The 13706-nt window shown below is 48.4% G+C and overlaps 1 protein-coding gene across 4 annotated transcripts in view; it reads right to left on the reverse strand.

The window, feature by feature from the left end:
- The window catches only part of MLLT1 (MLLT1 super elongation complex subunit), a 62235-nt gene that overhangs the window by 47953 nt on the left and 576 nt on the right, over positions 1 to 13706 (reverse strand). For all 4 annotated transcript variants that reach the window (XM_024205326.2, XM_024205324.2, XM_024205325.2 and 1 more), the window contains exon 2: positions 8525 to 8705. In XM_024205326.2, the coding sequence (XP_024061094.1) occupies positions 8525 to 8705 (181 nt within the window). The remainder of the gene's footprint in view (positions 1 to 8524; positions 8706 to 13706) is intronic.

Here is a 13706-nt window from a genome sequence, read left to right on the forward strand (position 1 = left end):
ACAGCAGAGGCATAATCTTGCATGCTCCATCACAAAGGTGCAAGCTGCCATATGACCCAGGAGTTGCAAACAGTTCCTTAATGTATTATGGGGGATTCCTTGAATTGTCCCAACCAGATTCGACAAAGTTATGAATCTGTCTGTGGGAAGGAAGGCCTGGCTATCAATGAATCCAAATATGCACCCTATGAACTGTATTCTCTGTACAGGGGCTAAGTTGGATTTTTTTTACATTTAACTGGAGATCCAACTCCTGGAAGAGGGAGAGAGCCATCTGAGTGGAAGTTAGTACTGCTTCATAAAATTAGCCCTTGAGTAACCAGGCATTGAGATACAGGAAGACTAAAATTACTTCTTTATGAAGTATCAGAGGGGTAGCCGTGTTAGTCTGGATCTGTAAAAAGCAACAGAGTCCTGTGGCACCTTTAAGACTAACAGATGTATCGGAGCATAAGCTTTCGTGGGCGCATGCATCCGACGAAGTGGGCGCATGCATCCGACGAAAGCTTATGCTCCAATATATCTGTTAGTCTTAAAGGTGCCACAGGACTCTCTGTTGTTCTTTATGAAGGTAAGCAGCCACTACCGCTAAAGCCTTCAAGAACAGCCTTAGGGCTGAAAAGAGGCTGAAGGGAAGTACTCAGTATTGAAGACAATCCTGGCCCCTGGTGAAATGCAGGTATTTCCTGTGTGGTGGGATGTATCACTATATGGAAATAGGGCTCCTGTAGGCTGAGGGCCAAAACTAATCTCCTGCCTCTGGAGAAGAGATTTCTTCAGTTGTCTTAGATCTACATCAGCCTCCACTCTCCATCCTTCTTTGACAGAAGAAAATACTTTGATTAAAACCCTTTCCACCTGTGAGGGGATGGGACCCATTCATTGGCTTCTAAACAAATGAGGGAGCATACTTCTTGACTCAATTTTGGCCTTGGCTACACTCAGGACTTCCCAGCGCTGCCGTGGCAGCGCTGTGAAGCACGAGTGTAGTCGTGCCGCCAGCGATGCGAGAGCTCTCTCGCAGCGCTGTAAGTACTCCACCTCTCCGAGGGGAATAGCTTGCAGTGCTGCGAGCGAGTGTGCAGCGCTGCAGGCTCTGATTACACTGGCGCTTTACAGCGCTGTACTTGCTGCGCTCGGGGGGGGGGCGTTTTCACACCCCTGAGCGCAGCAAGTTGCAGCGCTGTACAGCGTCAGTGTAGCCAAGGCCATAGTCTCCTGAAAGGGGTCTCTGAAGAGAAACGTGAAGCAGATGGTGTAGCGCGATGTTATAACCACTATGACCAACTTGTCTGTTGTACTATGCTGCCAGGCCTGTTGGAAATAGGAAAGGCAGCCTCCAGAAGTGGGGAGGTAGGCAAAACATTGCGGCTTGCAAACTAGAGGTGAGGGAAGAGTTGAGCTCTCAATCAACCTGTGAAAATTGCTGTTTCAATGATAACTAGGTAGTAGCTGAAGGAGGGTGGGAAGCTCTTTTCCTCTGGAATCTCTTTTCCTGGTGTGTTCGGTGGTTCTGTAAAAATCAGAGAACTGTACTGGGTGCAATCTCTGGGCAGTTTGAGATCTACAAATAAGAGGACATTTAGCAGGATTGTACACACTGAAAGACCTCAATGTGGCCCTGGAGTCCTTCAGGGTGTGCAGGGACACGTCCGAAGTTCCTGAAAAGAGTTTCTGACCATTGAACAGGAGGGCCTCAACTATATTCTGAACCTCTCTCAGAAATCCTGGCAACTGGAGCCACAATGCCCTGCACATAACTGCTGTGGAGATGCATCTAGCAGCAGCGTCTCCAGCATCCAAAGATGCTTAGAGAGAGGTTCTGGCTAATAACAGACCCTCCCTTAAGACAGCCTGGAAGCATTCTCTATGCTCCTCTGGAAGATGCTCAATAAAGGATGCAAACTTGTTGCAATTCATGTAGTCATACCTGGCCATGATAGTTTGCGATTCAAAACTGGAGGATTGCAGATGAGTAGGCCTTCTGTTCAAAAAGGACCTCTTCTGGTCCTTGTCATAAGGAGCAGACCTAGAGTAATGCTGTCTACACTGCTCATTTATGGCATTCAGCACCAGGGAATTAGGTGGGGATGGGTAAACAAAAATTCTGAGTCTCGAGGGTGGGGGGATAGTATGCTATCGCCCATTTACAAGTTGCCAAAATGGTGGCAGGAGTTTTCCGCACGGTCTCTGCTGTATCCAGGAGAACTTGTGCTCGTGTAGAGTGTGCTGTGACTCCATCAGGCGGGCGGTACGCTGGATTGTGTGTAGCATGCGTGGATGCACCCCGAGACCCCTTTGGAGATTCACTGGGAGGAGAGCGCTTGGCCCTTGGATCAGTCACAATGGCCACAAATTGCCAAAACTATGTGCAAAAGGAGCGAGTCCTGTAGAGGCAGAATGCCAGTGCACAGCAGATATCAAGGGAATGCAGGACCCTCTCTGCATAGGAGGCGTGTGGTTTGGGGAAGAAAACAGGTAGGAGGATGCACCAATGTAGGTGGAACTCTGACACTACTTTTGGGAGGAATTTAGGGTGTAGTCGTAAGGACATTTTGTCCTTGTGGAATACAGTGTGTGTGTGTGGGGGGGGGGGGTCTGCCATCCTAGCCACCAGTTCACTGTCCTATCTAGCTGAGGTAATGGCTACCAAGAATATCACCTTCTGGGAGAGGGAGCACATTGCCAGCAGCTCAAAGGGTGGCTTCATGAGGGTGAAGAGAACAAGGTTAAGGTCCCATGCGGGTGTGGGTTTGACTACTGGTGGGAAGGTATTAAGTAAACCCTTCATGAAACAGATGGTGGTCGGGTGTGTAAACAGAGCGGTGCCACCCATGGGAGGAAGAAAGGCACTGAGCACTGCCGACGTTTTGAGATTGAGAAGGTAGTCAAGGACGATAGGTATAGATATTGCACTCACTGGTGGTGATCCCGTGATGTGAAGCATCTCCATTCAGCTCAGTAGCAGGCCCTGGTGGATGCCCGCCTGCTCTGGTTAAAAATGTGTTGCGCTGGGTTGGAGCACGCCCTATCTACCCTTGAGCCTCATCCAAACACCAGCCCATGGAGGTGAAGAGGGCCCAGATTGGGGTGCCAGATCCAGCCCCAATCTTGTGTGAGGAGATCCAGGAGTGCTCGGAGGCAGAGCGGTGTGTGGGTGGAGAGTCTGAGGAGGTCCATGCATCAGAACTGACAGGGCCAGAACAAGGCTACGAGTACCATGGTAACCCGGTGCCAAGGGTTCTCACGTATCACTTGTGGGAGGAGGGGAATGGGGCGGGGGAAGGCATAGCAGAGGTCGCCTGACCAGGGGAGGAGGATAGTGTCACCCTGCGAGTCCTCTCCTATTACTCCCCTAGAACAATAAAGGGGAGCTTTTGGTTCTCGTAAGTGGTAAAGAGGTCCCACTGAAGGGTGTGCCATTTGTCAAAGAGGTACCAGAGTGTGGCGTCGTGCAACTCCCACTCGTGGTTGAGGTAGAGAGTCCTGCTGAGCGTGTCGGCTAGTGAATTCTAGATGTCTGGGATGTACATGGCTTGGAGCTAATATAGTGCTTGATGCACCAGTTCCAAAGGTGAACGGAGTTAGAGCAGAGGGAGGGAGCCTTGGCGCTGCCCTACTTGTTGATGTACACAACTGCTGAACTGTTGTCGGAGAGCAACTGAACGTGGTGGGACTGGATGAGAGGAAGAAATGCCTGGCATGCAAAACAGACCGCCCACAGTTCTAGTATGTTTATATGCATCCTGGCTTCCCGTAGTATCCACACTCCCTGGGCTGTGTGATAGTTTAGATGGGCTCCCCAACCCACGAGAAAGGTGTCTGTTGTGATGGTGGCCTGTGGGGTGGGAGGGATGAAGGGGGTGCCAACCATGGCCTTGGAAGGATCGGTCCACCATGTGAGAGAGAGTTCAGCACAATCTGGGGAACAATATGGTCCATAGATGGAGAGGAGCCACATCTGGAGGCAATGCATGTGCAGACATGTGTGGTGTCACATAGGTGCAGGCTGCCATATGTCCACAGAGAGAGACAACATCAGACTGTGGTGCAGGCCCATGATAATGGTCATCAGTGTTGTGAATCAGTCCACTGGAAGAAAGGCCATGATGGAGTTGAGCCATGCTCCAATAAAGTGGATTGTCTGTGTAGGTATCAACAATGACTTTTCCTCATTGACGCAAATATCTAGTGACTCCAGGAGAGCGCAAAGGGCAAGGATGGCTGAGGTGAGTTCCCATCAGCATAGCACGACAAGGAGCCAGTCGTCTAGGTAGGGGTATACCAAACAGCCAAGCTAGTGCATTTGTGCTGCTGCCACAGTGAAGAACTTCGTGAAGACTCGCGGAGCCGTCACTATGCCGAAAAGACCCGGAATTGGTAGTGGTTGTGTCCTACCCAAAAACAGAGAAATTTGCATTGGGCTGGGTGAACAGCCACATGGAATTAGGCATCCTTCATGTTGAGAGCCACAGGGGAAGAGATGGGATAATCAATGCCAGCTTCACGATACGGAATTTGGACTTTCTGATAAAGGTGTTCAGCACCCGAAGATCAAGAATGGGGCGGCGCCCTCTGCCCTTCTTCCGGATGAGGAAGTATGGTGAGTAGAAGCCTCACCCCATGTAGTAAGGTGGGACATGTTCTATGGCTCCCTGGAATACGGAAATGAGCTGATGCGGGGCGGGGAATGAGAAATTCTATGGAGCATCCATGGTGGATGATCTCCAGTACCTAAATGTCCATGTTGATCTTGCCCCAATTGGAGGCAAACAGAGCAAGACGATCCCCAAAGACAACATGGGGCACCACAGGTGGCGTCAGGGGAGGTTCTCAGGTGTCGATCGGTATGTCAAAACTGAGCTTTTGACTGCTGGTGGGAGAAGGTCGAGGAGGTGGTTATGGCAGAGGCAGTTGTGGAAGAGATGGGGAAGCGAGGTTGTTGAGAGCGGTGCTGCCTATGTGGGGACGCTAGTAGTGGGCTGAGTAGGAAGTGGGGGGGCAAGCACAGAACTGCTGCCTCTGTTGTCTGCATCATGGCGCCAGAATATATATACACACACCAAGGGATGGTAACGTGGCCCTGGAATCCTTCAAAGAGTGAAGGGATTCATCCATTTTGTCATGTAACAATCTGTTCTCATCAAAGGGGAGGTCCTCAATTGTATTTTGGACCTCCCTGGGCAAGCCGGACGACTGGACCCACGAATCTCATCGCAGGACGACCCTAGTTGCGAGAGAGCGAGAGGACTTATCAGCCGCGTCCACAGCCACCTATAGGCCTACCTTGGTCACTAGGCACCCCTTGTCTACCCGCGACTGAAACTGCTGCTGTTGGCAGCTTGTCCCGGAACTCTACGAGCCTCACGTAGTTATTAAAATTGTACATGGCTAGCAGAGCCTGATAGTTCGCAATCCAGAACTGTAGTGCTGCTGAAGAATATACTTTTCTCCCCAGCAGGTCCATGTGGTTTGCTGCCTGGTCTGGAGGGGTCGACGTCTGTGGGTGCTGGCATGCATGCTCTGCTGCGGTGTGGACGACGAGAGCTGGGGGGTGGATGGGAAAAAAGAAAATCCCTTAGCAGGTCCAAAAACCTCCTCTCTGCCCACTTCGGTGTGGGGGCACAGGAGGCAGGGGTCTGCCACACTGCCCACACTGGTTGAAGGATGGCCTCATCAATAGGTTGTGCTATGCTAGAGGGCCTCTGAGGATGGAGAATGTCCAGGAGCTGAATCTATTGGTCCTGAATCTCCTCCAAGGGAATTTCCAGGTCTGCTGCTACCCTGATATCCTGATATTGCCAGTGGTTGTCCGGCAGAGAAAGCGAGAGGGAAATAAGCGCCTCATCCAGGGAAGAGCGAGCAGCAGTTGGGACCGGCGGAGCAGATGGTTCCAGTTCAACGTCTGCCTCTTCCTCAGAGATCAACAGTGCTGGTGGAGGAGCAGGGGCGGCACGATAGGATGCCAGGGAGGGTGCGTGCTGTTGGCAGTAGGGGTGCGAGGGTGCCCAGGATGGCCAAGGGGAAAGGTCCTGCGGATGCGGTAGGTAATGGTACCAGACCCTTGCTGCTGGATCATATGCTGGTGAGGATACAAGTCTGAACTGCAGCGCGACCTCAGGGAGAACGAGGGTTCTGGCTCCAAAAACTCCTCCAACTCCAAGGATAGTTCTGGCAGTGGGGGAACCCGTGACACAGGAGGGCTGCAGTGTGGGGTCTGTCCGGCAACAGCAGAAGAGGTTCGTCTTCTAGAGTGGGACATCTTAGGCAAGCGAGGGTCCAGAGAGGAGAGGAAATGGTGGGTATGGGAGCATCAGCTCTGCTGCTGACAAGAGAGGCTCCAAGCAGCCAGGAGTCCTTGGTGTGCCCGTGGAGATACCAGAGGGCCCTGGTAGCATCTGCGGGGCCAGCTTCTCCAGGAGCCATGGGGACAATGGCAGGATAGGTGGTGCGCATGCCAGTGAGCACTCCGGACACACAGGTACCAGGGTCACCATTGAATCCTGTTTGCACTGAGCTTCACCCTCCATCCAGGGAAGCCTGTGTGCTGGTCCAGCCAGATTCATGCGCAACATCTCGTCCAACCTGGCCCAGCTCAGGTAGGAAAAGCTGCGCATGGGAACAGTCTGCAGCAAAGATCTGCTCTTGTGCCCATGAGAGTGTCTCATGTTGGAGCTTGTTTGTCTTCGATATCGCTAGACCTGGGGCTTGCAAGGTGCTGGTGACGGCCACTGTACAGGGGATCCAATGGTCCCGGATCCGAACGTGCATGTGGTCGCACAGCTTACTCCATTAGGAACTTATGGAGGCGGAGCTCCTGAGCTTCCCAGGTCTGGGGCGGGAAGAACTTAAAAATGGAGCAGCAAGGCATGATGTGAGCCTCGCCAAGGCAACAAAGGCATCTCTGGTGCTTGTCGCCCACAGAGAATGGGCGAGGGCAAGAGAGACAGTTTTTAAAACCCAGAATCCAGGGCATAGTCCTAGGGAGGGAGGACACTCCCCAAACAGGGGAAAAACATCACTAACCAAATTATCTACTCTAAAACTACAATCTACAACTATATACGACTATCTACAACAAATGGACAGAAGTAACTCTTTTTGCAAAAACTAAGAACACAAAGGAACAGGGGTTCCAACTCAGGCCATATAGCAGTAAGAGGGAACTGGAGAGAGGTCAACCCACACAACCTATTATACCCTCAGCCGCAAGCAGGAGGGGACGCACTACGCACGTGCGGGTCAAAGGACACTGCTACCAAACACTTCCAAACTCAGGCGCATGCCACACATGTGGACCCACGTATGGAATACATACAGGGACCATCACTCAAAGAATTTTAAATTATTAGCTTGATTACGAAATGGCAATTTCCTCAAACCTAACACCACGCAAGTTAATTTCCCCACTTCCAAACTCTTACTCCATGGTAAAGGTGCCAATAGATGTAACCCAACAATTCCCTGCATTCTCAACAATAAAAAAGCCATTTTGAAATAAGGGTCAATTGACTTGATTTTAACTCTGGTTTCACATTAAAATCCTACCATGAAATGATTTCAAATTTTTAGACTATTTGGCAGGCAGCCTTTTTTATTTTACTAAACTGTTTCTACAATATTTTAAAGTTGTTAAAATAACCTGTTAGCAGTGCAGTCCAGCCCTTGCCAACAATCTCTTGTTCCGGGTTAGGGAAAGAGTCATTTGAAACAACCCTTCAGGCCAATCTAGGAATAGCATAGATGGACTGCAAAATCCCTCTATTCCAACCTCTCTCTGATGAAAAGCCGGTTGGCATGATGGTGAATCTTAAGGTAAGTGAATCAAGAAGGGGAAAACAAACAAACTACCATTTTCAGTGCTGGGTGACACAGTAATCTGGTTAGCAAAGATGTATAGTCATCATAAAGATGTTTGTTATAAGGTAATTATGCTGGCTGACAAGGATCCCAGCACAGCAAACTGCAACTTTTATTCAAGTCTTTCTATAAATTTGCTTCTAGTTCAGCAGTCCAGTTTCCTACCATACATCAATTTTATTGCCACCAACTTGTGACAGACATAATCATTATATGTATTACCTGCACAGGTTTAAGACAGAACAATAAGCTTTCAAGTTGCTTTTCACAGCATGAGAGTCTCACAAATAACCATGACAAGTGTATACCCTTAAGACAGCTGCATAACCACCAGTGGCACTTCCCACCATGTAACATGATAGTCATTTGTCCCCATTCTCTCGGCATTAAGTGCTCTGAAAACACGCATATACTAATGCTTCAGTAACAAAAAAGAGAGGGAGGAAGCATTTCACCTTTGACCCTTTCATTAGAGGAAAGGTCACATTCTCTCTAATCTTCCTCAAACAAAGGTGGCAAAGCTCAAGACTCAAGTGTATGCAATGTGTGTTTTGTTTCTCCTTAAGAAAATGTTCCACAGAAACAACAGTGCAATGTCAGATCCAGACTGCATGACTATCCCCCAGAGAAAGGAGACTGCATGATGGTTAACATGCACACTCACCACGTTTGGGTTTAGGGAAGCTCTCATGTAGCCGAAAGACCACCTTCTCCACAAAGTGCTGGATGTCGCATTGTTCTGGGCCACGGACAAATACCATCCAGTCATGAGTAAACCCTTCGGTGGTGGGCTTTTTCCGGAGTTGGGCTCGGTGCCCCAGCTCCAGCTTCACTTGCACCGTGCACTGGAAAGGGAGAGAGATGTGGGACACTGTTCAATATAGGTAAGATGACATTGTTTTACAGAGCTTTGAGTTCTACAGACAAGGTACTAAGTATCAGAAGGACAAGAAGAAAATTAAGTGTCTATCACAATGAAACTAAGTTGCCACAGAAGATCATGGTGTTTCTTTAAAACTAAATTGTGGTCAGTAAGAAAAGTGACTGTGAAAATGGTTTCTAACATCATAAATCTATTGTGACAGATACATCAACTAAGCTGTAAGCTAAGTTCTGACTCCACAATCTTTATCATTCAGGAAGACAGAGGCAGAACAACTGCATTCTCAGAGCCCAATAGTTTACAGCACTTGCAGTTAGTAAAATAATCTAAAAAGAGTATTACACATTTGCGCACTGGGTTAGAATATTATGAAAGCCCACAAAAAATTTTATAGTACTGCTTTTTGACAACACTGGAGTTAGTAAAGTTCCAGGACACAAGTATCATGTATTTTCATAGTTGCATTATAAGTTTCATACATTAGTTGATTTACATGTCCTACGCTTACATGGACTTATACAGACAATACACTATTGTGTGTTTGCTAGTAGAAGAATCGTGTAATTTACCAAAAAATTTAACTATGATGTTCTGTGTATTTACCAAATAATTTATGTAACCTCTTTCAAAGAAAGGATCACAAGACTCTTTAAGGGCAGAGACTGTGTTTTTGCATGTATTTGTAAAACACCCAGCACTGTGGGGACCTAGTCCTGATTAAAGTTTCTGAAGTCTAGTCTAAATAATATTAAACAGATAACACTAGAAAAAAAATGGGTATAGGGCCCCATACAAGTAGGAAAAAAGCCCACTACGTAGAGTAAAAAAAACAGCTGAAATTAAATTAAGATGCATAGATTACTGCAGACAATTTATATCTTGGAGACAGTGGAAGGAGGTAGGTGGATGAAGGAGAGGGAAGGCAAGTGTTAATTACACAAAAACTAAAGCACACCAAAAGGGTTCAGGAGAGATTTGAAGAGCCAGAGACTCACCTGAGAATATGTTCCATGTACGTACTACTCTAGTTTGAAGTATGTGCCCTATACAAACTAACGTAGTTGCCAAGACCACCTGATCATTTTATTAAATTTAGTGTAAGATTAACCAAGTAGAAGTTCAAACCCACATGAAAGTTGGCAGTGCTTGGTTCTGATCCCCACTCAACTAAGATTTATGAGGAATAAGGGATTTGATTTCACTAATAAATTGTGTGTGTAACCTAGTCAAGTCTCAGATGGGCATTTTTAAGGGGAACGTTATTATTTGTATTACAGCTGCATGCAGGGGCCCCTAATGAGATCAGGGTATTTTCTCCATATGTGAAATGGTGAACTGAGAGTATGATAATAGTGATTTAGAGTGCCCAAACTTGACACACTTTGAAGGGGCTTGGTTTTCAGAAGGTGTTTTATCAGAAATTGCTGATAATCTAGACCAGGGGTGGCCAAACTGTGGCTCATGAGACACATGCAGCTCTTTTACCGTTAAAGTGCAGCTCGCAGAGCTCCCCATGCTCCTGCCCATTCTCCACCTACCAGACTTGTGGGGAGGGATGCCTCAGGACCTCTTCCTTGCAGTGGAGTGGTGGGACTAGAGCTTCTGCCCAGAAGGGAGGGGAGTCTCGGGGCTTCAGCCCTGCAGGGTGCACCTGCCGGGGCTTCAGCCGGAGTTGGGCTGAAGCCCCGAACCCTGGCAGGCGCCTCCCACGGAGCTGAAGCCCCGAGCCTTGACAGGTGCGCCCCAGCTCTCGAACTTCTGAAGATTGTCATATGCAGCTCGGCGGGTCAGTAAGTTTCACCACCCCGATCTAGACCCTTTAAGGAGTCTTAATTAGAGCAGACAAAAATCAGAGTGCTTTCTGAAATCTTGGCCTAAGCTACTTGCTGAAGATCACACAGAAAATCTATAGCAGAGCCAGGAATTTAACTCTGATCTCCTGAGTCCCAGTCTAGTATCTCAACCACAAAACCAACCTTAAAAATTGTTTGTCTACGACAAAAAGATTTTTTAAATTTTTCTTCCAAGCTATCATCTGCACCATCAAATACTTTCAAAGATCAGCAGTTCATGCAACAACCATGAAACTGAGGAACCAGCTCTTCTAATTAACTGCTTAATCCATTCTATCAATGTCTGTCTCTTGAGTCACCTTTCCTCTTAAAGTTATCTCGCTCGGTCATTTTCTTCTTCTGCACGTTGGGACCTGTCATTTCCATGGGCTACACCTCTGTATTAAAGTTGAAGGTGCTCTGTTGTCAGATATTTCTGTTTCCTAACAAATGCTTCCCTTTCTTTAGGCTTAAAAATCATGAAGATCCAAGAAAAAAGGCAAACTGAGTTTTAATCAACACACAGGAACCTAGTACATGGTGATGCACCATTGTGTAGATCGGGGTAAGCAACCTATGACACGCATGCCGAAGGCGGCACGGCACGCGAGCTGATTTTCAGAGGCACTCACACTGCCTGGGTCCTGGCCACCGGTCCGGGGGGCACTGCATTTTAATTTAATTTTAAATGATACTTCTTAAACATTTTAAAAACCTTATTTACTTTACATACAACAATAGTTTAGTTATATATTATAGACTTATAGAAAGAGACCTTCTAAAAACGTTTAAATGTATTACTGGCACGCAAAACCTTAAATCAGAGTGAATAAATGAAGACTCGGCACACCGCTTCTGAAAGGTTGCCGACCCCTGGTGTAGATAGTCTACCTAAATTCTGACGTCCATGGGGGAAACCTCTTGAAAGCAAGTTTATCTGGGATATTTCCCATGATGTTCAAACAAGAATTCTTTTCAGCAGATTCATTTTATTCTGTATCTTCAACTACACCTTAAATTTTCATACTGCATCCAACACGCTCTACTCTTCAGAGAAGTATAAATGGCTATCACCCTATCGAGGTTCCTCAATTTCAGTGAGGAAGAAGTCCCATGCAGTTCTCAGCTAAAACTATATGGATGAGGGGAAAATTAAATATAGAAAAGAACTGCTTCAAGTGGGAATTATTCTCGACATTCTCTGCAGGTCCAGTTAATAGCTGAAAGGAAATCCAAATAAAACCTCCCTGCCTAAAATATCTGAATTTGCCCCATCTGAAATTATGGAGGAAGAGATTCCTTTCATGCCCCCAGGAAACAAAATCCCTGTTCAACTGGTGATGGTGAGGATGAATATATGCTACAATATTTTACTGAAAGTCTTCAATCCTCCCCTCTAGTTTTCTTTTGATGTACCAACTGTTTTCAAGTCACCAAGTCTACCTATTCTCTCTTCCTTTTGGATTATCAATCAAGCACTAACTGAGCCTCCCATATGACTTCATAAGCCTGTACTTGTGCAGATATGTTACACTCCAGTCAAAATACATGGACGCACAGACAAGACTAGGGGAAAATGATGATCTGAAATCAAGCCCTGACCTCCCATTTGGCCAAGCAGGGTAATATCTGTTCTGAGAATGCAGGGCCTCCCCCCATGTCCAGGGCCAGAAATAGCCCTATTGATAACACCTCTTCTCCCTCTGCGCCCCCCCCCCCCGCCCATGTCTGACAAGGGGCAACAGCACTCCTGCTGACATGACTTCGGGCTGGTCCACACTAACCCCCCACTTCGAACTAAGATACACAACTTCAGCTACGTTATTCACGTAGCTGAAGTCGAACTATCTTAGTTCAAACTTACCGCAGGTCCACACACAGCAGGCAGGCTCCCCTGTCGACTCCGCGTACTCCTCTCGTGGAGCAGGAGTACCGGTGTCGACGGCGAGCACTTCCAGGATCGATCCCAGAAGATCGATTGCTTACCCCCAGACCCGGAGGTAAGTATAGACGTACCCTTCCTCTCAAGCAGGCCTGAGTGAAGGAGAGTCGCAGGGCAATAACCTTAATGCTGACACTGGTCCTCCCCCAAACGAATGCCTAGAGAAGGCAATGCCCCTTCAGATGCAGTCGCTCTGCTCACTCATTGTGGGAGGGGGCAGTATACAGAGCCCTGCTACTGATATTGTCCTTCTTCCCTCATGTCTGAGTGAGGGAGCAACAGGCCTGCTGCTATCCATCATACCCCTCTTCCCATGTCTGGGTAGGTTGTGAGCTGGCTACAGGCCAGCTGAATTATCCCCCCCATGTCTCTGAAGGGGCAGAGGGGCAACAGCCCCACTGCTTCCCCTCTCCCCAATTATGCCTGAGAGAGCAGGGGAAGGCAACGGCCCCTCACTGTTGCCCCTGCCCCACCTATTACGCCTCTGAGGGGACGGGAGGAGACAATAACCCCACTGGCCTTTTTTGTCCCCTTATGCCTTCGAAGGGGGGGGCGGAACAGCCCCACCACACGCTCCCCCTTATGCTTCTGTGGAGGGAGGAGGTAAACAGCCCCACTGCTGCCCCCCCATTATAACTCTGAGGGGATGGGAGGGCTCCTGCTCCTCACTCCCATTATGCCACTGAGGGGAGGGGGGCACGCAAGAGCACTGCTGTCACTCCTGCCCTCCCATTATGCCACTGGGTAGGGGAAGGGGGGTGGCAACAGCCCTGCTACCGCTCCTCCCATTACTCCTCTGGAGCAGGCAACAGCCCTACTGCCACTCCTCCTCCCTCCCATTATGGCTCTCAGGGGACGGGTGGGGGGGAGAACACCCCTGCTGCTGCCCTTCTCTTTATGCCTCTGAGGGGGCAACCAGAGCTTAATTTGTAATAAAAGAGGTGCCAGGCCTCAAGCCATATTTTTACATTCATAACTGATGCAGCAAGCTCAGAGGTGCTGGGGCGCTGAACGGCCAAGCCGAAAAGTGCCAGTGTTTAGCCCTAGCAAGCCCTAGAACAAATTAAGCACTGGATGAGAGGAATAAGAACCCCACTGCTGCCCCTCCCCCCTTTATGATTCTGAAGGGGGGGCAACAACGCCGCTACTGCCCCTCCCCCCAATTATGACTCTGAGGGAAGGGGGGGCA

The sequence above is a fragment of the Terrapene carolina genome, unplaced genomic scaffold, assembly GCF_002925995.2.
Source record: "Terrapene carolina triunguis isolate 2854851 unplaced genomic scaffold, T_m_triunguis-2.0 Scaffold194, whole genome shotgun sequence".
Classification (NCBI taxonomy): Eukaryota; Metazoa; Chordata; order Testudines; family Emydidae; genus Terrapene; species Terrapene triunguis.